Source organism: Haliotis cracherodii, unplaced genomic scaffold (assembly GCF_022045235.1).
Source record: "Haliotis cracherodii isolate W230 unplaced genomic scaffold, xgHalCrac1.p SCAF_5, whole genome shotgun sequence".
NCBI classification, from domain to species: domain Eukaryota; kingdom Metazoa; phylum Mollusca; class Gastropoda; order Lepetellida; family Haliotidae; genus Haliotis; species Haliotis cracherodii.
In genome coordinates, this window is record NW_027266308.1 from 50,569,023 (window position 1) to 50,596,429 (window position 27,407).

At 37.3% G+C, this 27,407-nt stretch overlaps 2 protein-coding genes across 5 annotated transcripts in view; one reads left to right on the forward strand and one right to left on the reverse strand.

Annotated features, from left to right (window-relative positions):
* Window positions 1-5,092: 5,092 nt before the first annotated feature.
* Window positions 5,093-9,877, reverse strand: LOC139442546 (signal recognition particle 9 kDa protein-like). The gene is made up of 3 exons (XM_071223368.1): window positions 9,699-9,877; window positions 7,245-7,313; window positions 5,093-6,430 (listed from the first exon to the last, which is right to left on the reverse strand). Exons 1-3 carry the CDS (start codon window positions 9,768-9,770, stop codon window positions 6,335-6,337), a joined length of 237 nt encoding a protein of 78 aa, XP_071079469.1. The 5' UTR covers window positions 9,771-9,877; the 3' UTR covers window positions 5,093-6,334.
* A 170-nt stretch (window positions 9,878-10,047) lies between these two features.
* Window positions 10,048-27,407, forward strand: part of LOC139442544 (vasodilator-stimulated phosphoprotein-like) — a 70,500-nt gene continuing 53,140 nt past the window's right edge. The window contains exons 1-2 of one of the 4 annotated variants that reach the window (XM_071223365.1): window positions 10,048-10,281; window positions 26,480-26,645. In XM_071223365.1, the coding sequence (XP_071079466.1) occupies window positions 10,277-10,281; window positions 26,480-26,645 (171 nt within the window). In that variant the 5' untranslated portion in view covers window positions 10,048-10,276. Of the gene's footprint in view, window positions 10,282-15,273; window positions 15,429-26,479; window positions 26,646-27,407 lie in introns of those variants that run through there. The other 3 variants (XM_071223364.1, XM_071223367.1, XM_071223366.1) reach the window with 3 other exon arrangements.

Below are 27,407 nucleotides of genomic sequence, written 5' to 3' on the forward strand. Positions count from 1 at the left end.
TTTCTCCCATATCAAGCTGACTTGCCGTGATACAATGGAATACTGATAAAAGCGGTTTTAAACTCCACTAACTCACTAATAGGTTCCATACTTAGAAGTGACATAGCTAGACCGACGTTCTCATGTTATGTATAATTGCAAATAGTTCAAATGATGCATCAGCCAGATTCACAGCCAGTGTTTGATACGGTATTGTGTCCTCGTGCATAACTGAATCTTTGAATGTACAGTGTAACACAATGAGTGATTATTAATGGTTACTGTTTTGAACATATATACACCTTGTAACACGTTACTTGCTGCTCCTTCTTACCTTTCATGTATTCCGAACTTCCAGGGATCTTTTGGAAATATCTACATATAACACGGGCCTTATTTTGAAAAATGTCCGAGATATTACCAATACCTGATGGTTACACCAGTTGGTACACAAACCATGTGTGTTCTTCCAGATGGTTGCAAGGACTTATATGATTTGAGGAGCAGAGATACAATGTAGCAATTAAAGATGTACAAGTAGTCAAACAACTATTGACATGGAATAGTTACAAAACGTCATTCAATAATCAAGTTTGGTATCTGTGTTTCAATATGTGTATGCCACTTTGTAAACTGAAACAAATGTGTTTCGTCAGAAAATATATACAGGATATGATTATTTTAATTTTCTTTTTATATGGACATTTACTGTCAGTGATGCTTAATTATTTTCCAAGTATATGTTTAGTTTCAAAATGGCATTACACTGCACCCAAGATGTCGTAAATCGATTTCGATGGGAACAATGCCATCTTGATTGACATTTTCACTGTATCTCAGAGCAGTTGGATAGCCTTTGGTTAGAGTTTTTCCTTGTTGTGCATGATCAGATTCAATATCTTACATTGGTAAATCATGCTGTTCCCCAAACACATTCTTGTCCCCTGGTGTTTAATATTTATCAAAAGCTGTGTAAAATCTTACTTATATAATGTTTTCTAAAAGAAGTGGTTTATACATTGATTATTTCTATACCTTCTTCAAATGTCTCATGACAAGTTGGAGCTTTATTTCTGTGCTTGATAGTTTCTTTGATTCATACATTGTACAAAGAGCATGTTCATATTTCATCTGATATCAAGGCTTAAAAGAAAAATAGTCTTGGTCCTCAGGCATTGCCCGTATCATCATAAAGGCTGCTGCACGTTTTGTTTTTATTTCCATTTTCCCAAAAATAAAAAATTCCTATACCTAAAAACAATGCTATCCAATATAGCATGCAGTTACTTCCCTTTACATGCGCATTGCTTTACTGTTGTGGTAATGGCAGCAATAGGAGTTTGTATGCTTGTTTATGTAGAGAGGCCCTTTCCCAGGTTGATGGTACACAACTGTTTATTTGGTTACATACTAGTTTGAACCAGCAAAAAAACAAAACACACCGTTTGCCGGCACTATATTTTCAAAAGTCATTGCCTGAGAACCAATTCTTTTATTTTTTTAAGCATAAGATTGTCATTTTCATTTCAAGTATTAGTTGTTATGCATGTGACACTTGTAGCGTATAGATGTTGCAGATATTGAGTTGAATGTAGTGAATGATATTTCCATTAAAAGATTATTCTGCCAAATATATAATCCACCTAGTATGACCTTTTTTGTTGCTATGCTTTTTCATGATTAGAGTTATCTCCCTTCCTGTGCAATGTCAAAGTAAATTAATGTGGAAGTTCCTACCTGGCACCATCAAATATTCAGAACAGGTTGGATTTTAATTATGATCTTCTTTTTTTGCATTCATCCAGATCTCAAACAACTGAATTAAAAAAAAATGCAATTGAAATTAGATTCTGAAATATGATTTTGATCTCAACTAAATTTGTCTCTGTTGAATGTTTACTTAATTCATCACTTCATATTCCAATGCAAAAATCATGAAATGATCATATGATTTTTGTGTGATTATGTTCAGTTGACCTGCCATATGTTGTTTCTGTTCAATTACGAAGACTTGCCATATCTTATTTATTGTGCTCAACCAAAATCAGTTGCAGGTGAATATCATTTGTCAAAACAATACATGACATTCAGCCTCTGTACAAACAAGTCTGTAAATGTGTACATTACTGTGTGGTTGGTATGCTTTGCTGTCAGAGAATGGGAAACCTTTTCGTGACTCTGTAATAACACGGTTGCAACAAAGCTTGTAAATAAAATGTTATATTGTTCACAAGGTGTTGATATCTTGTTTCTTAGTTTTGCCTTGTTTAAAAACTTGCCCATTTCATGGAAGTTTGGCTAAATGGAATAATAGCATATTCATCTTAAAAGGAATATTCCATGTTATGTTAATGACATAAAGACATGGAGGCTTTTTGAAAATTGGGGTTTCAGAATTGTCAGAGATCATATTAGGACCAACTGGTTTCATTACTCATGTGACATGAATATAAATTCTGTTTGTGATTAGAGGTTCTAGTTGTCCTTCACCCAAAACACTTTAGATATTTCTAGAAATTTCTACTGAATTTCAAGATTTATTAGCCCCCCCCCCCCCCCCATATTTCAGCTACTTTGAGCCCATTGGGATTTCCAGGGACGTACCTCATGCTTGGAAGAGCTGACTACAATTTGAGATCAGGTGTTTATGAAGTGTCGTGTATCTGTGTATAGGGTAGCCTTGTGGTTAAAGCATTTGCTCATCACGCCGAAGACCCAGGTACAATTCCCAATATGGATAAAATATGTGAAGCCCATTTCTGGTCTGTGTCATTGTACCCTGAATGCATGGTTGGTTGGTTGGTTGTTTAACGCCGCACTGAACAATATTCCAGCTATATGACAGCGGTCTGTAAATAATAAGAGTCTGGACCAGACAATCCAGTGATGAATATCATGAGCATCGATCCTAGCAATTGGGATTGATGACATGCATCAACCAAGTCAGCAAGCCTGACCACCCGATCCCGATAGTCGCCTTTTATGGCAAGCATGGTTTGCTGAAGATCTATTCCACCCCGGATCTTCACAGGTCCTGAATGCATGGATTGGTGTTCATGCTGTCGACCACTTGTTTGTACAATCCAGATTTGATTTGCTTAAAATCTCTGGTATAACTGAAATATTGCTGACTATTGTTAGACAGCATTCAAGAACAAACTCACATGGTCCAATGATTTTATGGGGGTGGTGGTGGAGTCAAGTCACAGTCCAGAGTTGCATCACTTGGGCATGCCAATAACCTATGATCGTAGTAAGCATATAACACATGCATCATTTCGGGTTATCAAATGAACATGCTATAACTGACATTCTGTTCAAAGTGACAATAAACCAAACTCACTCAGAATTGCATCTTATCTGACTGAGAATTGTGTCACAGCCCAGTGGGGTTGAACCCTCTCCTTTGAAACCACATTGGAAGTGAAGCTGACCATGGATGATCCCAGTTGTGTTGTTTCCAAAATGTGTTCAGATGATTACAATCCTATTTTAAAGATGGCCATCATAGGAGCCATTTTGAAAATGTCATTTTTGCCCATAACTCAGGTTATTTTTGCATGTATCATGATGAAGTTCAATATGTTGTAAGTATGCCATAAGTATAATAACATATGGTTTGTGGAGTTATGCTCCTTAGTCGTATCAGGATCCACGAAGCATGGGTTGAATACCAACTTTGCCCCATTCAGCCATGCTTTAAGTTTTTACCAAAGTGATGTCCACAACTTAATTCAATATCCTTTCATTTAAAGCTCATAAACCATGATATGAATAAAATACTGTCTAGATGCTTTAAACCCAACCCAGCTTACTCATTCCTTTTTGTCTGGAAAAGAATTAAAAAATAAAATGCCTTTCTGATACATATTTGATTGAAAATCTAATAGTTCACCTCTTAGTTAACATGGACTTAACACCATATCAACTCATGCGCTCTATGTATGCATCCTATGATCCATGACAGCTTAAAATCTGTCCCTGGAGTCCGCAAGTTCCTTGACTTATTGAAGGTCAGCTATCTGAACAAACTCTGGAAGCATCAACAGATAGCGGGTTTCAGAGTCATACCATCCATCCATCCCATCCAGTGAGTGAGTGAGTTGGGTTTAACACCACTTTTAACAGAATTCCAGTTATATCACGGCGTGTCAGCTTAATGTGGAAGGAAGCCCGAAGTGATGCAGGTCTCAGACGTTTACCACTTCGGTGAAACCCACGAGCATGGGTTTGGTGCCGACAAACCTAGGAACATAATCGGGGTGAACTGGGATTTGAACCCACAATCACAGGTTTCTGGCGTGTCCAAGGGACACAACTCTGCACAGCGAAACGCGGCGCCTTAGAAGACAGGGCCACCCACCCCTGCCACCTTCAGATCATATCTGGACTCATGGTACACTGAATGAAGGAAAATATATTTTAGAGTGAAGTTTCAGAAACAATTTTCAATTAATTACATGTATAAACGCCATGTTTCCATGAGAAAAGACGATAAATCAAACTTTCAAAATCTCTCAACAGAAATCAAGCTTTCAACATCCCTCAACAGCTAAGGGCAACACCTGAAAATAAGACTGATGTATAAAACATGTCTGAAGCTTTGTGACTACTATTGCTAAATTTGCCATTTTTGAAATTTGAGTCCTCTTTGGTGTGAGAAACCTGGCAGTTGAAAGTTCATCCCAACTGGTTTAAGTAGTAAAAAGCAAACAGTTGGACAACAGACTTAACAAACGACCCACAATATGCCATACCATAAGCTCATGTGGATATTTACTTCAAAAGTCCGGGGTAGAATAGGTCTTCAGCAACCCATGCTTGCCGTCAAAGCCGACTGCTTGTTGTAAGAGGCGACTAACGGGATCGGGTGGTCAGACTCGCTGACTTGGTTGATGCATGTCATCGATCCAATTAGATCGATGCTCATGATGTCAATCACTGGATTGTCTGGCCCAGACTCGATTATTTACAGACCACCGTCATATAGCTGGAATATTGCTGAGTGTGGCGTTAAACAACAAACAAACAAACTTCTAAAGTTTTAAAGAGATAAGGAAAACTAAGAGCGCTCTCTTATGCTCATGAGATCAAATAAACAACAAAACTTGGAAACAATGGAAGATTTAATATTTACATGATAAATAGATGATAGACAACTCGGGTCAAGAAAACGTACAACTAATTCATTCCATTACAAATACTGAGGAGTGAGTGGTTGTACGCACACACCACAACTTTGAACATCACATACAGAAAACTTAAAGCTTGAGAAAAGTAGCCTTAAAGACTTAAATAATCATACACCTTTTTAGTATATGTATCTACACAGAGGTAATGGTTTAGTTCTGTATTTCAAAATTATAGTTTTCTTTCTTACATAATTTCCCTTGCCATTTCTACAAACAAATGCTTCTATTTTACAGACAGACAGTGGTAGCCACCATTGGTCATATCCAACTGGTCCAGTACTCATTTCAGACTAGTGTTTATGTCAAATAGGTAGATTTTGGTAGAAAACAATTAGTACCTCTGCATTTTCACTAGTCTGGTACTAGTGGCCGTGTCTAACCCTGACTGGTGTAAGGATGTGCAAGTCAAATATGCTGAATGGCAACAATACAATGATGTACAAAGTCAAGATCATGACTTGAACAAAGCGTAACATGCTTACACTATCTCCCATTAAACAAGAGTCCATTTATACACACTACAATCATGGCCTCAAACATGAACATCACAATACACACTTGTTTTCATATCATCTTGCATTCACTTGTACCTCTAACTTCAGGATCATCATTTTTTAACATGTACTACTCAAAAAAGGTTAAGGGCCACCAATTCTTTCACATTACTAGTTTATCTGAGTAGTATTTTTGAGTAGTATATATAAATGTAAGATTCAAGTCATTCGCAACAATAATTATTAATGAACGGAGATACATGACAACATGAAACCCTTGCATCTGTTAAAATTAAACACATAATTATAACAATTCTGAATGTTCTCAAGCATGTGTAACATAAATTATCCGTCAACTAACATGATGACAAAGTGGTATATTAAATTCTGTCTATAGACATGGTAGACAAAAAAAGACTGAAAACAGGACTTATCAAAAGGTTTGCCACTTCTCAAACAAATATTGAACAAAGGTCTTTTTATATTCATATGGAAAAGAAAATGATGGTAAAGCAATAAACATATATATACTTCATCCACACAAAAGAATTTCATTCTGCTCTTGCTTTGTGCTGATGATCCATCATAAATGTTCACAAAAGAATGACATGTTCATCTCGACTGCCATCACTTCCTCATCAGTCATCCATCCACACGCAGCTGCACTGTTCACTTCTCCTTGGAGGCCATATGCCTCATTAACTGGCTTGTCAATTTCTCCAGTTTCTTCACATCCTGAGCCTGTTCTGTCTTGAACTGCAAACACTGAAAGCAAATTTGATGGAGTAAGTGAGTTGGGTTTTAATGTCGTTCTGAACAGTATTCCAGTCATATCATGTCATGTAAGCTTTATCATTATGTTTATGTGGGAGGAAAGCCCGAATTGATGCAGGTCTCAGTCATTTACAACTTTGGTGAAACCCACGAGCAGGGGTATGGTGCTGACAAACTTAGAAACATAATAAGGGCCAATCCATTTTAAAACCCCAAATCTTAGGTTTCTGGCATGCTCCAAAGTAGCAACTCTGCACAGAGAATTGCGTTGCCTTAGAAGAGTGGGCAACCCACGCCCCCGAAAGCAAATTTGGTATATCAAAGATAGAATAAACATACAAATTTTGTTTCTTTCTCCATTTTCCACAACAACAATCTTTGCCAACCGGTTCACCTTTTACAGTTTCCCACATTTTATGCGTAAGGCAAGCACAAGGTTTTGGTAATAACCCCCATAAGGTCTTTTTCAATTAGTTAGTTCATGGAATCATTTTTATTTATTGTTATTGAGCTATCAAAACAATACCATGGAACTGAGATTCTGAACATTGTATTTCTATGTCAGGTACACACCAATATGAACAGAGTCAATGTCAAATTTGTTGACAAGGAAGCGGAAAAACTTAAAATTCTAAAAATCCCTAAATAGCAAAAGGCACCAGTTGATAACCTGAGATATGGTCCAAACAAATGGAAAAAAATAAAAATTCTAAAAATAACAAAAGGCATCACTTCATTCCTTATTAGTTCATGTACCAGTCTAACTTTTTTCCGTGACAATAGGATATCATGCCATGATACTTACTACCCTGTCATCTGTCATTTTCAAGACCAGTTTTCCTTCACTGTGACGATACTTTATGACAAATCGACACTGAAATCAGAAATACATAATTTTCAGAAAACAAGACAATTCTCTTTTATTAATAATATTGTTATTCTAACAGGAAGCGCTGACAGTAGATGTAATTATTTACTTCAGTTACTTAACTAACTACCCACTACCACCTTGTGTTAGATATATGAATAAACCATCCCATTAACAAACAATTTGGTCTGAACATGCCTTACTAATACATCAGTTTTAGTTTCAATTCCAAACACTTAACATGCTAATTGCCCTTGATCATCATCAAATATCTTGACACTGGGGGACTAAATGAGCGAGTCTGTGTTGTTTTGTGCCTAATTCAGCACATGGTCATTCAAGCTGTGTCTGTAAATGTGATGCGTGGAAATAATAGTCCGTGACAGACAAATCTGTTTCTGAGCGAATGAGCTATGAGCAAGAATCCCAACAAAGTATGTTTGTATTTACTAGCATCAACGTGCAAGTGGGGAATGCACATATCCATTTGATGTTACTCTGAGTGGCCTTGTACGATTTCTGCTTCTCTGAATGTGCATCTGAATACTGAATTCAGCCTTGAACTTCTGAAGCTTGAAATCGAATACACTTCGGAGAATGGGAATTTTGAAGTGAGTGAGTATGGCTTATGCTGCTTAAGCAATATTTCAGCAACATCACAGTGGGTAACACCAGAAATCGGGGAAACGTGGGGAAACGTATCTGGGTCTTTGGCACGATGAGCAAAGTCTTTACCACTGGGCTACCCCACCGCACCTTGAGAATTGGAAGGATTGAGTCTTTCAAGGGCATTTAGACGTGATACACATTAAGGAAGAGAGTTTATGGATGTCATTGTCAACTTCTTTATTATGAGAAACACAACATTTTGGAGAACTTGCTTACTCCTGTATCAGGTGAATGACTGCTAGGAAGCAGAAAGCACACATGTAAGAACTACAAAAGTTAAAAGATAGTAAAAGTGGACACTTGAGAAGAGAGGATTGACTAAATAATAAAATGGTTTTATGGGGAGCTGATTTAATTATGGAGGCAAATCTTGGATTGCATAATGAGCTTTTGTAACCAACAGTTCAGGGAAAATTGCAATCAAAGGATCCTATTGACCCAAGGCTTTGTAAGACAAACATGCTGACAACCTTGATGTCTTTATTTCTCTTCAAAAGTCCTTATGTAAGGACGTAGCACAGCAAAACCATCCTTGTCCAGCAACCTTGTCTGATGGACAAAGCTATAATTGTCACTTTGGCCAACCTTTAAAAAGTATCAGTATATTCGGACCCTGTGGTACCACGGCATTCATCGTACCGCGACATTTGTAATTTCTGGCAGTTCACGTAGAACACACATCCTAGCGGCTGTCTATTAATGCAAAGAAGTAACCAGGAAGTGCTTGCTTTGTAAACAATTTCAATTTCCTCGGAATGTTCTGTCTACTGTAAGTAAGCATTTATTAATATGTTCGATACTACTTCTGGCATCTTTTTAATATTGGCTTACCCCCACCTATCAATAGACTACGATACATAACACACAGTTTCCAAATTAAACTGTCTCTATCGACCTGAACTAGATCGTCTGTATATTCATGGTGACAAATTAGGTAACAGAAGTGATGCAGCCCGCAAATTTTTCCGACTATGTGACCAGAATCTTTTTAGGAGATGGTAGAGGCCATGGTGCCATACTTAGCAATACGTTCTTCACAAGTAGCCAAATAATAAGCGCATACTGTTGTCATCAAAGGAGTGCTTTTCATACATTTATTGTTAACTTTAAACATTTTTTCCACTTTTTGTAACAAATTATTGTCATCCAATTTTTTAAACAAAAATCTTAAATATCTTTTCAGATAATTTGTTATTGATTTTTAAAAATATGTTCCTTACTTTTCAGTAAATATGCATTGAATGCATTTGTTCTGTTTAGCGTACATAACAAGTACCGCGATACCCCAAAGTTGTAGGCTATATTTCAAAGTGAGTGAATATGGTTTTACATGACTTTTAGTTTTAGCAGTATTCAAGCAATATCACAGAGGGCCACCGGAACACTTCTCACATGGTACCTAGGTGGGGAATTTAACCTTGATAGACAGCACAATGAGCAAACATCTAACTACCATGACCAACATGTAGGCTATGCAGAGCATGTTTTGTTTTCAGAACATCTGTTTACACTTTTTAGAACCATTCTTCATCTGTCACCACATATTTGGTTTTGGTTACCTTGCGTGTCCATCCTTCTTAACTCTGTTTCCATCCTTTCGTGGTTAAGGTTGGGGCGTATTCTTCATTTACATGACTTCTAATATTTTTCTAAAAAATTGTGACAACAAACTACACACGCTCTAAAATATTATCATATTAATTCCCACAAATAACATCTCACCCTAGATGGATCGTTGATATATAGTCTCTCTGTTGCTTTGGCAAATTCTTCCCATGTATTAAAATACGTCATTTTAAGTCTGACTGTCTGTGATGAGATCCAGTGATGTAGACTTCTGTTTCATCCAGATGGACAACTCGGTTCAGCTTCCACGCGCACCTGTCGGGTTAACTTCCGGTCTGAAGGGCAGAATTAAATAGGCTGTACAAATATTATATTTACTGGTGTTTTGCAAAATTTTAATTTTTATTATAAGGTTCATACACACATCATTCGTGTATGATGCAACAATTATTATATATCGCATAAGTTGTATTTTTGAAGTGATACGGACTCACAAATCATGGCGTCTGGGAAGGAAGTGGATTTGTCGCAGTGACCAATTGACAGTTGGACAGAACGTCAAAAATTGGGACTAGTTTTAACTCTTAATCGCCTTGTCTAGTTATTATATGTTACGAGGTGGTTTACAACTATTCTCGACTAGTTCCTCTTATACATTCTAATCATAAAGGAAGAAAATACCTGCCGAGTTAATCCCACATTATTCTCTGCAGAACAAAACAACAACAAAAAACATGAGGTAAGTTGACTGCATTGCTTAAACCGCACCCAGATATGAGATGTATAAACTGCATAGGTACGGCTTACAACAAGTTTTATCAAAAGCACAGGTTGATTTATGAAGTTTCCCTTGTGTAGTTCATTCAAATGCTAATGGTTGGAAGGGATATTGTGAGAAATCTTGTCAGCGTGTTGTAAGGATCCACACGTGTAGTGGAAGTGTTATTAAAGAATATAATAAATATAGTTGAAACTTGAATAGCAATATCATTTTGATGGATTTATCAAACTAGATCTCTTGATTTATGAGTTCAGAAGACAGATCTATGTCTAGATTGGGCCATATAATCTGTTGGCTGTGTAGCAACTGTCCATAAAACATACATTAGAATAGTTATAGAAATGTTATTGCTATAGTCCACACATTAGCTAATGAAAGAATGTAAACATAGGAAGAAACAGATGGTAGAATATGTTATGTTATAATTATATGGAAAAACAAACAACTGGATCACATACTTGTTGACTTAAGGCCAAATTAATGAATTGATATAGAGAGAAAAATACTGATCTATGTTCTATGAATAAGATTAGTAATTTCAATAAGGATTTATAATCAGGTAGTTGTTATCACATGGATAACAAATTTGTTTAGTTATCCATGTATACATGTAATTATCCATATTAGTGTTAATTCAAATTTCTCCCACATTTTTGTCTGTCAGGAAAACACTTGTGTGTAGTTTCCCTATTCACCTAAGTCTTGACATAATCCAAAATGTTCAATGTTTTTTTTAAACTGGACCTTGAATTAGATAGGTGCAGTTCTTTGCCTCGGGAAGTTTTCCATCTATCTTTGACAAAGACGAAAGGAAGAGAATTTATGGAAGCTTTATTATGAGGAACACAATGTTTCAGAGTATATGCTTACTCCTTCATCATTCACCTGATGAAGAACTAAGCATATACTCCAAAAATTGGGTTCCTCATAATAAAGAAGTTGACATCCATAAATTCACTTCCTTATAAGTATCACTTCTAAATGCCTTTCAAAGATCTTATCTTTGACAAGTTCTCGGCTCCCATTTGTTCAGAAGCCATAACAGTAAATACCAACACCTTTTCATGCTAATGATCCATGTTTATTGACACTAATCAACACCATGAATGTTAATTGATTAATTGCTGTTAGGTAATGCACTTGTACATGCATCACTAGTCCCCCTGCGTATTGGTTCCTGTGGAGAAAAGGGAATGTTTATATAATTACAAGTCTTATACCTATATGCTACTGTATCATTGATCTGTACAGTGAGGAGTGAAGCATGAGATCAATTGTTTCTGCTGGGTTGTTTTATTGTGTTAGATTTACAGTCATAGGAAAGGCTTTTTTTGGCTTTGACACAACCATCTTTTCAGTTGTATCAAATAATTGCATGTGTGAGCACCACCTCTCATGTGGTTTCAAGTGTTAAAAATTGAAGGTCTTAAGGTCTTTGAAATTGGTTTAGTATTTGTTCTAAGGACTCTCTAATCTTTAACATGGATTGATGATATGGATCCCTTGCCTTTTAGCCTTCTTTTCGATTACTGGTTGTTGTACCCTGTAAGACAAAGGATGTAACAACTGGGTGACAACTATTGATCACCGAAACCTTAAGACTTGCATAGCTAACATTGATACTGTGATGAACTCCTGACACGTGGTAAATAGATGTAATGAAACTGTCCATATTGAGCACTTACAACTAGATGTCAACTTAACACACCCCACATCTTAGATATATGGTATAAAAAAAATACTCCTTTGAAGCAGTGTTTGTGTGGCTTCAGAACACTCCCATTTGTTAGCTATTCACTTAAGTTGTTTTCAGGCAAGAAATAACATGTTCTCCTCTTGACGGGACTAAAACCAGGAAGTCAACCTTTCAGAATAGCTTAGTAGTTCTGTCAAGTAGAACATTTTGTTCTAATTTTGTTCTGTAGGTCTTGGGATACACTATCATCATACATTTGAATATTGTTATACATGTTACAAGAAGTGATTTGTGACTTGTGACTTGTTTGCCCCAAATATTTGTTTGTAACTGGTGCTTGGATTGATGTGCATCAGCTACAATAGAAGGAGATGCCACTCAAACATGTTGGAGAAGAGTGGTGGAGTAGCCTTGTTCATTCATCACCCCAAAGAACTGGGTTCATTTACCACATAGGTAGCACTGGGGGCCAAAAATGTATACCTGAATTTGGCTCATAAACTATCATTTTCAGATTTGGGTGTTATTGTATTGAATATTATTTAGCTGATCCTAGTCTGAACAGAATTTTACTTGACTTTTCTTGGCCTAGTGGCTAAAGTCCATTCTCAAAAAATCCTGCCACGATATGCTTGGAATACTGCTGTCTCTCTTATATGATGTGAAAAAGTAAAAATATGACTGTTTGACTGCTAGTGTTGCAGTTGGTTGCCTATTTGTTCAAATAACTATTTGTTTTAAAAGGTATGTCATGGTTTGTCTGCCCCAGCCTCATTACATATTCCTAAAGAAGGAAATCAGTGCCCTATTTGCCTTTGTAATAAGCCTAATTCCAAATTCAGTCTTGATTTCCATGGAAAAAATCAGTAAATATTATCCGGTAATGTATCAGCTGTCTCTGTTTCCTGCTCTCTTGTGTACCCTTATCATGTTTATGTTAGGTTACTTGAGGTGCTTTATTATACTGGTTGGTTGGGTAACCCAGTTAGTGTGTTTGCTTGTCTTGCACATTTTGTTACTCCCATCAATACCTATGATACAGCTTGTGACATCTCCATATTACCGGTCAGACTGTTGATTTTCATGTCATTGTATCCCAGTTGCATGGATCGATGATCATGATTTCAATCACTGGACTGTCTGGTCCAGATTTGGTTATTTACAGACTACTGTCAAATAGCTGAAATATTGCTAAGCCTGGCATTAAACAACAATCAATCAAAGAATTATTCATATGAAATGAAATGTTCATCACCACTACATGGAAACTGGACCTGTGAAGATCCGGGTTAGAATAGGTCTTCAGGTACCCATGCTTGTCATAAGAGGCAACTAACGGGATCGGGTGGTCAGGCTTTCTGACTGGGTTGATACATGTCATCGTATCCCATTTGCGTGGATCAATGCTCATGATATCAATCACTGGATTGCCTGGTCTAGATTCGATTATTTACAGACCTCGATCATATAGTTGGAACATTGATAAGTGCAGCACTTAACAACAAACAAACATGGAAACTACACCAGATTTCACTAGATGTTCAGTTTATTCTTTCATCAAAATTTGTTAAGTGTGTATTAAGAGCAAAACAGTTCTGTTTGCAGTATTTGAAAATACAGATTTAAGCTATGGTCATTATATTACATGCTGTTTGCTTGAGATATGTTAATCCCAAGAATGGCTTTCACTTTAGCAGAAGAGAAAAAGCCTCTTTTTCTACCCACTGATCTGAATAATGATATTATAACATATTATAACAAATAATAAGTTTTCACTTGCCTAAGTGATAAACTAACAGGAACATTATTATCCTATATCAGGATGTACAGCATTGGTCAGCTAAGTGACATCATTCGAATGAGAGATTCATGACACTTGTTTTAAACATAATAGACCAGTTTTGTGTTGCAAGGTATCTCTTTGCAATAATTCTTTAATAACACAAAAACTAACTTTCAAAGAAACCCATCATGTCATGTGATTCCATCAATATCTATTTGGCAATAGTATCAAATCAATAAGACAGTTCAGCCAAACAGATGGGATGTGTTTAACGACAAACATCTTTGATTGAACAAGGATTAATTCTGTCAACACGTCATTGCACACCCCAAATATTGTAAAACAGGAAGTGAATGTACGTCAGGAAGGTGAAGGTCATTGTTTGATTGATGGATTGACCTGCATGTCCTTACAAACGTCATGTTTACATGGCTTAGCTAATACTGACTGATTGTAGAAGGGGACAGTCATGCAATATTAGTCCGGACATGTTAAATCTACACCAACATTTTGACTCAAATCTCTGCTAGTTTGCCATTCTTGTGGAATGTGAAAGACACATGACATTCAGATTTGTCAAATAAAGGCACCTGTCACCTTAAGGTTTCACATGTTCACTTTTCAACTTTTTGCTTTGAATCACTTTGCTAGTAATTGTTTGTCACATAACAATATGTTCCGGCCAAAAAACTATGTTTTTGAGCAAAAAGATAGTTCACCAAAATTTTTTAAATGAATGTGAACATCCATCTTTATTTTCATTTGGCATGTATTAAGTTAGTTTTGTTTGAAAACATTCAAGGACATATGAACTTGTCCCATGTTTTGCTAAGCTTGTCAGAGCATCTTATCATGAAAAGTGAAGATATTCTGATTTTGTCAGCAGTGGAGGCAAGGTCTTTCAGTAAAACCAAAAATGTTTCAAAGTTGCCGTTGGTCATAATACCTTAAATTTATGTGCAAAAGTAATCTCACAAGTCCTTGAAATGAACTTTTTTTCCAATTATTAAAGAGAATCCAACGTTTCTAGACACAATTTCACAGAGATTAACCAGTCAGAGACTGCCAGGTTCTGTCAGAGACGTGTAAGGTGAAACCTAGCCTGTTCATGAAAGTCGTGTGGGTCATCTACTTGGCATGGGTTCATGTAATAACATTGCCCTTACTGCCTGTGTTAGGTGAAATTTGGAGGCAAACATTACAAGTTAAGTAATTACATGAATGCCTGGGGTCAATGAGAGATTGATCATATGACCTAGGTTGGTTAAAGGGTTGGTACCTATAAAGTTTGTCGGAATGCCAGTCGTCATAAGTCATCCCCTGTCAATTAATTAGGTATCTTTGAGGAGAGTTGTCATGTTGAACTAGCCAGAAGGTTGTGTGGGCCAGGGAACATGCTGTAGGGGTATATAGTTACACTGCTAAATTTAGCAGACAGGCGGTGCGCCCCCATCCCATCATACTCTCAAACAGTTTTCCCAGCTAAATATTTAGGTGTTACGGAATCACTTCTTGATGAAAACAGACTTACAGGATGCAAAGTTATCCCAGCTATCCTGAATATGAAGAATTGGATGATTTGTTACTGGATCCCGAGGAGGATACTTTGCAAGCCAATGTTTACGGGTTTGTAATTTTGGTTGGAATATTCCTTGGTTTGTGAAAGATCTAAGAACTTTATTCACTCACATCAGTGGGTGTACGCAAGACAAAGAAGATAGGCTCTTCATGCTCTTTTCACACTCTTTGTCTAATGGAACTAGCGTTTAGTCTTAATCATAATGGCTTTCAACTCTGACCCTGTTATAAAATCGCATTCCCTGTGGGTTCAACTGGTAGACATTTTAGATCCTTATCAACTTGAAGAACTCCATGTCTAAGAAACTTGTGGCTGGGTTACACATGGTTCATCACACTTGTCAGTAATATTTGACTGTATGTCTGAGTCACAAATTTAACTCAATTTGAGATTGAATTTAACAAATATGGTCTGAAATGTTTGTTGTTAATCCCCGTTCTGATGAAGACTTGGAAATGTCAGGTCTTTGTTGTGACATTTCTTTCATGTTATCATGTTAAATGAGTCATTCCTAGTGCCTGTAACTAAGAACTTGAAGGTGTGGTATGGCAGATTGCAAATTATTTTGTGATTGTGATAAGCCTCATGTAACAATTGTTAATCAATAGCAGCCCCATGGTTACAAGATTAATGTGGTGCAGACTTGACGTTCACTAGAAACATGGCTGATGCAGGTTGCACTCAGGAATGGTAGGTATCAACAATTATTGTCACTTCCACACTACAGGAAACACAGCAGTAATTTCTGTTATATTTATCTTTTTGTCATAATTAATCTGAGAGTATTTTTTTAGAAATGGAAAATCATTCGCTGAGTCAACAGGTTTAGACACAATTTTGAATGTTGTGTTGTATATATTTGGATATCAGTTACAGATATTTATTTTGAATCGGAATTAGTGTGGTATTCATTTTTCCTGTGTACACTTAATGACATTTTTTTAATAGATTTTTGAGATAATATATATGTGTACATTTGCCAACAGTTCCAATGTAAATTATTAAAATTAAAATTGATGAAATACTTCAAATACTTCTATGGTAAGGCTTATATATGAGTTTTGTATGATATAACATAGACTCCCCAGGGAAAATATTAATCAAATGTTCGACGATTATATGTCATTTAATGCTAAGAATATTTATATACAATGAGTGTCCATATATACATACACCCAGTAGTCCTGGTGATAAAGTAGCCATTGCACCATAGCTTATTCATTATTACAGGTAATTGGGCTACACTCATTGAGACTCAGTGACTGTTGATTAGTCACACAGCATGGCATTGAAAGAATTTAGTCGGGATTGAGTGGAGCTGAAGGAGTAATCTTTTCAGTCCTGGGGAATAGAATGACAGATTTTATGTTTCATTTTATGTTTCGTATTTAAGAAATGGTGTCAGATTTCACAAAATTTTGATATTTTCTCTTTTCACATCATTACTGGAATACTCTTGATGTCTGCTTGTAGTTTGAAATCCTCAGTATAAGTGAAAGTAACATTATGATGTGAGGTAAGGCCAGACTAAAACTTGTTTGGTTTGCCCCTGGCCTGCCTGGCATTTCAGAAATGTGTAGGTTGTTTTTCAAGGAAATATATTTAGCAGATCATTTTATACTTATCCATTATTTTAGAGTGAGTGAGTGAATATGGTTTAACGCCGCTTTTAGCAATATTCCAGCAATATCACGGTGGGGGACACCACAAATGGGCTTCACACATTGTACCCATGTCGGGAATCAAACCTGGGTCTTCGGCATGACGAGCGAACGCTTTAACCATAAGGCTACCCCACACCCCCCTTTAGACAAAATGTCAATGATGGGCATTAGTATATAATGATACCATCATCTAGGGATGATATTAACAAATACTACTACATTCTTAGCAGCATTAGAAACTAACTTGTAATAATGACGTATAGCCAAATCTTTAAAACTGGCAAATTTCTACTGGTCCTTATGATACTGAACTATTGGGCAGTTTGGCAAGGATTATAGTGCGAGTTTCTAACAATGCATAGAGATGATCTTAGTCATTTATGTTGGATATATATATTTTTCTAGCTATCAAAATGAACTATTTTGTCAGGAACAATGTCTTGCATGTTGTAGTGTTGGATGTTTTTGGTGGTGGATCTTTTTTATGTTTTGGCCTGATAATATAGACCAGAGATAATTTAGTGCTTGAAATGAAACTCTTATGCTGCGACAATGGGGTATGAGTATTTATACATGTAGTTGTGACTCGTCTCTTTCACAGACAATAGACTTGATCTATATATCTAGTTCACATCTGTCTGGCTTTGTATTGACTTTGTAACTCCTACTTCCTTCATGTACAAGACCAGCTGACAAAACAATCATGTGTGTCTCAAAATAGCCATTGCATCCTCCGGAAACTTCTTACTGTTACTTTCATCAGAAAGTTCAACTTGTGTCAAAAGTATATTGATGAGGATATGATTCATATTTACAAAACAAATTTAGGTTCAGGACCTTTAATCTTGATTAGAAACTATGCAAAGGCTTTATGAAACACACTTTGTGAACTTTTGTACTGTCAACAGAATGCAAAGAATAACCTGTCTTGACTTTTTGAAGAACTTTGCATGATAAAATCAATAGATGTTGAAGTAAGTAGGGTTTTTGCCATAGCAGCCGTAATCTTGGTTATTATTTAGAATAGGGGCCTTATGTCACAAGTCACATGATGTATTACCAAGGAGCATAATCCTAATCCTTTTGTGTTCAAGAATGTTTTGTTGGGGGTATGTTAACTGGAACCCCTTTCAAGTCTCTCAAAACCTTTTCTATTGCTATTTAACATGTAGGACTTGCGTTCATGTCTCTTTACACTATGTTGTTATATACAAAAAGTGTACAGCGGTAGAAACTAACATTTTTAGTCCACTAGTCCTTATAATGAGAGCTCATAGCAAAACCCTTAAAATTGGCAAATTTCTACTAGTCCTTTATAATATGATACTTTAATTATTGGCACTTTGGCAAGGACTGCAGGACTAGTGCCAATTTCTAATGCTGGTGTATCAGAGATGAATCTCTGTCTTTGGTTAAACCAATGGCTTTCAATTGTAATATTGTCCGTATTATTGTCATTACAGAATGGACTGAATGGGCTTTGTGTTGTAAATTGTCACAGTGACCCAAACCCATCCAATAAAGCCATAAACCAGATCTGCTTAAAAAACTGTCTGACACGGTGATTACCCCATAGTGAAATTGTTTGATGCTTCCCGAAAAAGAAGTCTCTGTTGATTCACCAATGTTCTTAGTTCAAAGCATTTGATTTCAGTTTGAGTGTCAATGGAATGGGTTTTGGCTAATCAAGTATCAAAAATATCGTTTGAGAGAATTGTTTGATAGCTGGAATGAAATTTTGTCAATGAATGCTTTCAAAGAATTTTTCAAATAAAATATATTTGGCTTTCCGTTGCTGTTTTACACATTGAGTGAAGGGATGTGATAATCTGTATTGGGATTTTCTGTGTATTTTTTCTGTCAGGAACAAATGTCTAGGACAAGCTCAGCTCATAAAAAATTTATAAGGAGTTGGAGATAAGCTGTATATCATTATTTTAGTAAAATTTCTTGGGAAATTAAGACTATGCGTGCCACGTCCAACACATACTGCCACGTTGGCCAAGGTATTGTACAACTGAACTCCCTCTGCCGCCATGCAGGGGGTTAACCTTCTGCTAGTGTGCTGCACGTGTTGTCTCGGCTTGTTTACCTGCATTACATTGATTACCTCACACCTGCCAGTCCCCCCTCCCGGGCCCTTTATCTCACTGTTGGTATACACACCGCTTGTGTTAATTACACCAGCCTTTTTCAGCATTACACTTTGCCATTACAAGTACACATGGCTACCTGTTTTCTTTGTCATGATACCTTGGTTCTAACTTCAATGTGGAGTTTGTTTGTAGTTTGTTAGGGATAGGCTAGATACATTTGAATTTCCCCGTATATGAGAGTGATGTTGGGGTTGACATGACCTGCGTTCAATTAAATCCTCTAATCCTTTTTTCTTACAGTTACCAATATCACCATCTCATCTTCAGCAAAGAGCAGGGAAATCAAATTTTATACCCATTAAAGCCATGCCAGAATAATAGTAACATATAAAAGTAAATCGAAAGGATAATGAGATACATCGATGATGCAAGGTATTTATGTACAGTTGTAAACACATTTTACTCAAATCAACAAGAAGTTCTCAGTAATTAATCCTCGATTAATCAGTGTCAACTCAGTTTATTGCCTATTACAGTGATTGACCGATTGGACTATCATTCTAGGTACGATGTATTTACAGCAATCAAAACAAACAAAGCTTGTCAGTGTAGATAATCTTCATTGTGTTACAACTGCAGACAGAAATTGCTCAGTCCTAACTGTTGATCATGTCCGGTCAAAATTTAAGAATGTCCGGACAGAAAAATTTAAATGTCCGGTAAGCAATATTTTAGACCGGACATTTGAGATTCCCAATCGGACATGTCCGGCGCATATGACGGTTTCCGGACCTCTTCTGTCTTCTATTGATAGGATTGCCAACCATATAGGGCACATAGCTATGAAGGTGAAGGGTTACATCTTTCACTAAATATTTTCTTTCAGTCCCTTACACTGGGTATAACATGTATACATGATGTAGACATCAGTTTAATCAATAAGCAACATGTTTCATAGTCGAGATATCTCACTGAAGTGATTTTGTCACTGCTGACAGCGTTAGAAACTAACAGTTTTCGTCCACTAGTCCTTATAATGATAACATATAGCAAAACCCTTAAAAATGGCAATTTCCTACTAGTCCTTATGATACCTTTACCATTGGCAGTTTGGCAAGGACTACAGGACTAGTGCCAATTTCTAACCCTGTCTGAGGTAACTAAGGCCTGCACTGTTTGTGTTCACATGATGATATCACCTTGTGTAAGCAGGAAGTATTATACTAGTTGCCCTACTTGTAGTTGTACTGTCATTTGCGTATCTCACAGCAGATTGTAGATATTTTGGACTCCGTCCAAAATCCAGAGATATGTCCAGTGTCTCTCCAACCACCTGCATTATATATTTGTCCTGTAAGCCTTTGAAATAGTGCCTTCCTTGAATAACAATTGACAGGGGAAGAAATGAATGTCTCTTGGATAATGAAACCCTAGTATAACATGTAACCAATGGAAAATCAGACGATTTAAAAAAAAGTTCAATGTTTGTTTTTGTCACAGTGTTGACAGTTGGCTTTTATTCAGCAATATGAAGATGAAGATTGGACAGCATCATGTCTTTACTTTTTATACTTCCAAAGGCCATGGACATTTAAGTATACACTAATCCATTGACTTATGATGTATAATGAAATTTAGCATGTTTTACAGTGGTGTTTGTTGCTGTTTTTGGTGGATGGTTAACTTATCATCATCATCATCATCATCATCATCATCATCATCATCACAGGCGATTCGCTGTGCAGAGTTGCGTCCCTTTGGGCACGCCAGAAACCTATGATTGTGGGTTCGAATCCCGGTTCGCCCCGATTATGTTTCTAGGTTTGTCAGCACCATACCCGTGCTCGTGGGTTTCACCGAAGTGGTAAACGTCTATGACCTGCATTACTTCGGGCTTTCCTCCCACATTAAGCTGACACACCGTGATATAACTGGAATACTGTTATAAGCGGCGTTAAACCCAACTCACTCACTCACTCACTCATCATCTCAGCGATAGAAACTAATTGATTAGTCCACTTGTCCTTATAATGATAATGCATAGCAAAACCCTGAAAAATGGCAAATTTCTACTAGTCCTTATGATACCTTAACTATTCGGCAGTTTAGTAAGGACTACAGGACCAGTGCCAGTTTCTAATACTGCATCATCATCATCATCAACATCATCATCATCATCATTATTATTATTATTATTATTATTATTATTATTATTGAGTAAATTTGATGTGGTGTTTGTGTCATACATGACACGCACCTTCTGTAGATCACTGAAGAACAGACAGTTGTGATGTAAATCTTCAACAGCAGTTTGTAATTGCAGCTCAAGTCCTAGGTCTAGTAGAACTAAGAAATGGTAGCCCCACCAGGACAGTTCTGTCCAGTCGACTCCAAAGTGGTGGTGTGCCTAAGTCTAACTTTGTCTGATGTCTCCATGGTCATCATCTTAGTTAACTCAGTATGGACTCATGATGTATGTGCAGGCAAACAGTGCTGGGAGTCATCCCAAAACAAAATCCCGGTTACAGGTAGGGTCGGGTAATAGGAGGGTGGGTACCCGGGTAGTACATTTGGACTCATCCCAGCCCTAACATCTTGCAACAAGCATGGGATACTGGGACCTATTCTGCACTGAAATGCCAACTGGTTCGCAGTGTCTATCTACACCCATTGTGAGATCTACAGCAGAATAATAGAGCTCTAGTAGCAATAGTGGTCATTGTGTAAGCTAAACTCATGAGGACATTTATATGCACCTTTCCTTGTATGGTTGAATATTGATAATGAAAATGTAAATTTATGTCAAAATTATAATGTAAAGGGAAGTTCCCGATTTTATGTCCTGGATAATGTTTTTAGGTTGAGAAATAGTAACTAGAAATATGATCTGCCGAGTGTATGAATTTGTAATGCCTACATTGAACGTAATAATGTGTCCTATTATCCATAATGATCACATCAGCTGGACAGGGAAGCTGGTTTTGCCACCTTAAGTATGTCTAGAGATGAATGAATCAGCATGTTATTATCGAATTAATAGAAACATTACACCATGTAATGGGTACATTTAAGCAAAGAATACACATATTGATATGACTTTATACTTTGCAGTCCAGATAGGGGTTTCAGCGATGGAAATGAGGATAAAAGTTTTCTGACATTTATCTTCTAACTAGGTTTCTGCTAGAGATCAAAGAGATTATTCACCTCGAAGTGGAATAATATGTAACCATGGAAACGTAAGATGAAGTAAAAATGTCTGAAGTTTGAAAAATAATAATGCTGAGCTTATCAGCTTGAAAGTTCTCCCTGATGTAATAATTGCGACATTGTGCCCTTGATATGAGTCTAACACTTGTTTGATAATTACTTTCTAGCAAACATGTACAGAGCTCATAAAGAGTGAGATGTGTAGATTTTACAGTGTATTTGGTGTACTTGTCATCTTTGCTTCAGGCTATCAACAGTTTTTGGAATCTGAACCACAAGAATTGGCCGTTTAGACACCCCCCCTCCCAGGAAAAATAATGTCAAAGGTCAATAGTATCTTGGCTAGAGGATAAGGTTTTCGTCAAGAGATAGAGTTAACTTATGTGTGCTAGATTGGGTGTAGGGTTTCCCAGTCAAGCACGGGTTGTGTTTAGTGGGGCAGTTTCATAAGCCGCTGTTTACATGCTGATGGGGCACCGCTTAATTCAAACTGAGCTGTTCATGAAATATTTTGTAAATCTAGGTTAGAATGTCAGCTGTTTTATGAGCAGTATAAAATTCTGTTTGGATTTCTGGAGGAACTAGGGACAACCATCTACTCATCCTACACACAAACAGCTGAATGTCAGGTCGACTGGATCTGTGCAATAAAAGAACAGATTGCAACAGATGCTCAGATGAATATCAATTTATAAGTGTACAGGTTGATTTTATTTCCTGGCGGGATATTTCAGTTGTAAGATCTCAAAATTATTGGATTATTTGATCAGTGTTGATGAGTATAATTTCATTATTTGTATCTGATACCCATAAAAATCCGGGGTAGAATAGGTCTTCAGCAACCCATGCTTGTCGAAAGAGGTGACATTATGAAAGGTTGGTTTTATCTGCAAGAACATAAGCAAACATAGTTAGTGTCAATATATGTGTATAATTTAAGATATATTTAATGTATGATTGAAATTCAAGTGTCTTTCAGCAATTGAAACTAACAGTTTCAGTCCACTAGTCCTTATAATGATAACATATAGTAAAACCCCTAAAAATGGTAAATTTCTACTAGTCCTTATGATACCTTAAATATTGGGCAGTTTGGCTAGGAATAGAGGACTAGTGCCATTTTCTAACGCTGTTCTTTTGTTTTTTTATACAACCGTTGACTTAAGGTTAAAGATAATGTTGACAGTTTTATTGTGTGAATTAAAGTCTTAAGTGTTCCGGTTTTGTTATATATTTAACTTGTTAATTGTCGTGTCATCATCTTCATAAAATAATTAAAAAATAATATGGCATATGAATATCATATTTACGGAAAGGTTGTGTTATAATTTTTAATTTGTTTCTCAGTAACAGATAGGGGACTTTGTTGTTTTGAATATAGTACTGCTCCTACAATACAAAATAGAATAGAAACTGTAAATGGAAAAGGATAAAAATGCAACTATTTACACACCCACATCTTGCTTTACAACATACATTTTTATCAATAGCCAACATCCAGCATTCTTAGAGCTGTTTTTTAAACCAGTGAACAGGATTAGAAAATAAATGTATGTTTTCACTAGTCCACAAAAACAACCTGCTACAGAGTTGCCCTCTATCTAATGGTCGCAATGGTTGCCCACAAGTAAATGTCACTAGTTGTAACTGAACTTAACTTGCCTTGGACAAGCCCTTGACTCGAACCCTGATGAAATGAGGAAATGCTTAGTTGATTAAAATTGGTTATGCTTTCAAGTTAACTAGTTCCACTTTTTGCACAACCTTTACTGCCTTAGAGACAAATGAGCTCTAGATGTAGTGTGGTAATAACACCTTGATGCATGTTCAGGGAAGTAGTACACTAGCTCAGTGGTTGACAAGTAGACATTGTCACAATCTGCTTCAGTTCTCTTCACCTGTTTGTGAGCAATCACTTGCAACCATTCAACAAGAAAACGGCAAGGGTACTGTGACACCACCAGACTCGGAGATTGATTAACTTTGCAGGAAAGCAATATTTTGGTATAACCTTGTGGGGAGAATAGCTCCATAATACCCAATGTTTCTCATAAGAGCCGGAGCAGTGGGTCACCCTTGTGGTTAAAGCTTCACCAAACGCCCGGGCTCGATCCCCCACATTGGTTGAATGTGTGAAGCCCATTTCTGGTGTACCACACCGTAATATTGCTGGAATTTTGCTAATAGCTGTGTAAACTCCAACTCACGGGTGGCCCAGTCGTCTAAGGCGCCGCGATTCGCTGTGCAGAGTTGCGTCCCTTGGGCATGCCAGAAACCTATGATTGTGGGTTCGAATCTCCGTTCACCCCGATTATGTTTCTAGGTTTGTCAGCACCATACCCGTGCTCGTGGGTTTCACGGAAGTGGTAAACGTCTGAGACCTGCATCACTTCGGGCTTTCCTCCCACATTAAGCTGACATGCCGCGATATAACTGGAATAATGTTAAAAGCGGCGTTAAACCCAACTCACTCACTTCCAAAGGTTGACTGATGAGAATCAGATATTACAATGTGTGACCTGGGTTATTGTGTGTCATCCATTCCTGAGGGACTAGATCATTGCTCATACTGTCAATCACTTCTTACCCTTTGCCTTGCCCTGTCCATTATTAATAGACGGCTGGGTTACAGCTGGAATGCTGCAGCATAAACCAATAGTGTACTCTAACTGTATTGGTCGTGTACCATGACACGTACAGCACATCTTGCACCTCCATGGGGATTCCAGATTAGAATAGGTCCCCAGCAACCTATGCTTGTAAGACTCAATTTGATGAACAGGGTGGTCAGGTTTATTGACTTATGCAGCACAATTTTGCACCCCTGATTACCGATCAGAATAAGTCCCCAGCAACCTATGCTTGTACATGTAGTAAGAATCATCCAAATGGACAGGGTTGTCAGACTTGATATGGATGACTGATGGGATATTGAGCATAATATCTGGTAAGGCCAGTCCAGATTTGAATATTTGCAGACTGTCACATAGCTGGAACAGTTGACTGGAGCATTGAATGAAAAAACAGACAAACATAGCACATTTTGTGGATGATCAGAGGCACAGGGGCTTTATGATCTACAACTGAGTGGTAGGCATTCCGGTTGCACATGGCTTCCCTTCCATGTGAATCCTTAGCCCTCCCTGACCTTGTCCCAAGTAGCTGCTTCTGAGGGTGTCTCTTATCCCGGTCTGTCTGTGTCAAGTATGAGTGACTCATGATTTATAAACACATTCTTGTCCCTACTAATTACCGTATCAATTGCATTATGGGCTGCTGAGGGGCTCTGCTGCCTCCTGCTTGGCTCATTCATAGCTAGGCACTGTTGAAGTGCTGGGGGTTATCATTTTAGGATTATTATATTCTAGCCGGTTTTCTCCTCAATTTCTGTGGCATAATTTATTGGTTCTGTTTTTAATGCAAATAAACAGAGCATGTTAAGGTTGCTGCTGTGATAATGTAAGAGATTATTGCACACAGTGGCAAACTGCAAAACATATGGGACATGCTGGGTTGTCATGAAGCAATGTGAATATCTGTGTTACCATGGTGAAATATGGGGTAAAAGTAGTTTATGTTTACAACTTAATCTGAAGTTAGTGAGTGAGTTGTGTTTAACGCCACATTTAACGGTATTCCAGTTATATCATGGCGTGTCAGCTTAATGTGGGAGGAAAGCCCAAAGTGTTTACCACTTCGGTGAAACCCACGAGCAGGGGTATGGTGCTGACAAACCTAGAAACATAATCGGGGTGAACCAGAATTCGATCCCACAATCATCAGTTGTGGATTAAACATGTTAATATTATTCAGTTTCAGTTTCAATTATTGCTGAATCAATAGAGTGAAACTACAGTTTGGAATGAATGACCGATAATTTCTGATTTTTCTCTATTTGATTATTTATGATATTTTTTCAAAATTCTTAGTATAAGTTTATTGATGTCATATACTAAGTGACAAATTTGACATTAGGAATCAATTATGACAACTATGCAATATGTCAGCTGTATGCTCTTTGATATTAAAATCAAAACAATTCAGCTGTTCAGTTAGAAAATTTACTTTTCAATAAATAGGTTTCAGTTGATGGAAAGATGTTAATAAGTATGTTTTTTCTCTTTTCAGTGAGTTAGCCATTGTGGCTGCTCGAGCCTCTGTTATGATATACGATGATGCCAACAGGAAGTGGATACCAAGTGGCGCCACCCAGGGGCTGTCGAAAGTTCAGATATACCACCATACCACACAGAACTCCTTCAGGGTAGTGGGGCGCAAACTGCAGGATCATGAGGTGAGTTCAGATCTATGTGGGTGGTGGGGTAGCCTCATGGTTTAAGCGTTCGCTTGTCATGCCAAAGACCTGGGTTCGATTCCCAACATGGGTACAATGTTGTGAAGCCAATTTGTGGTGTCCCCCCACCATGATATTGCTGGAATATTGCTTAAAACGGCGTAAAACCATCCTCAGGTACTCACTCAGATTTATGTTCAGACTGTCTTAACACTCAGGGAAGATCTGGATTAGCCATGGTCTTCAGCTTGTCGTAAGGGGGGACTAACGGGATTGATTTATCATGCTTACTGACTTAAATGATGCATGTCATTGTATTCCAATTGTGTAGGACCTGTGAAGATTGGGGATAGAATAGGTCTTCAGCAAGCCATGCTTGCCGTAAAATGCGACTATGCTTGTCGTAAGAGGCGACTAATGGGATCGGGTGGTCAGGCTCGCTGACTTGGTTGATACATGTCATGGATCCCAATGTGCGTGGATCGATGCTCATGATATTAATCACTGGATTGTCTGGTCCAGACTCGATTATTTACAGACCGCCGTCATATAGCTTGAATATTGCTGAGTGCGGTGTTAAACAACAAACCAAACAACCAATCCAATTGTGTAGATCGATGCTCATGATGTCCACCACTGGATTGTCTGGTCCAGACTCGATTTTTGTACAGACCGCTTTCATATACATGTATCTGGAATATTGTTGGGTATGGAGTTAAGCAACAGACAAAGTAACAAACATAACACAGGTGTTTGAGATTA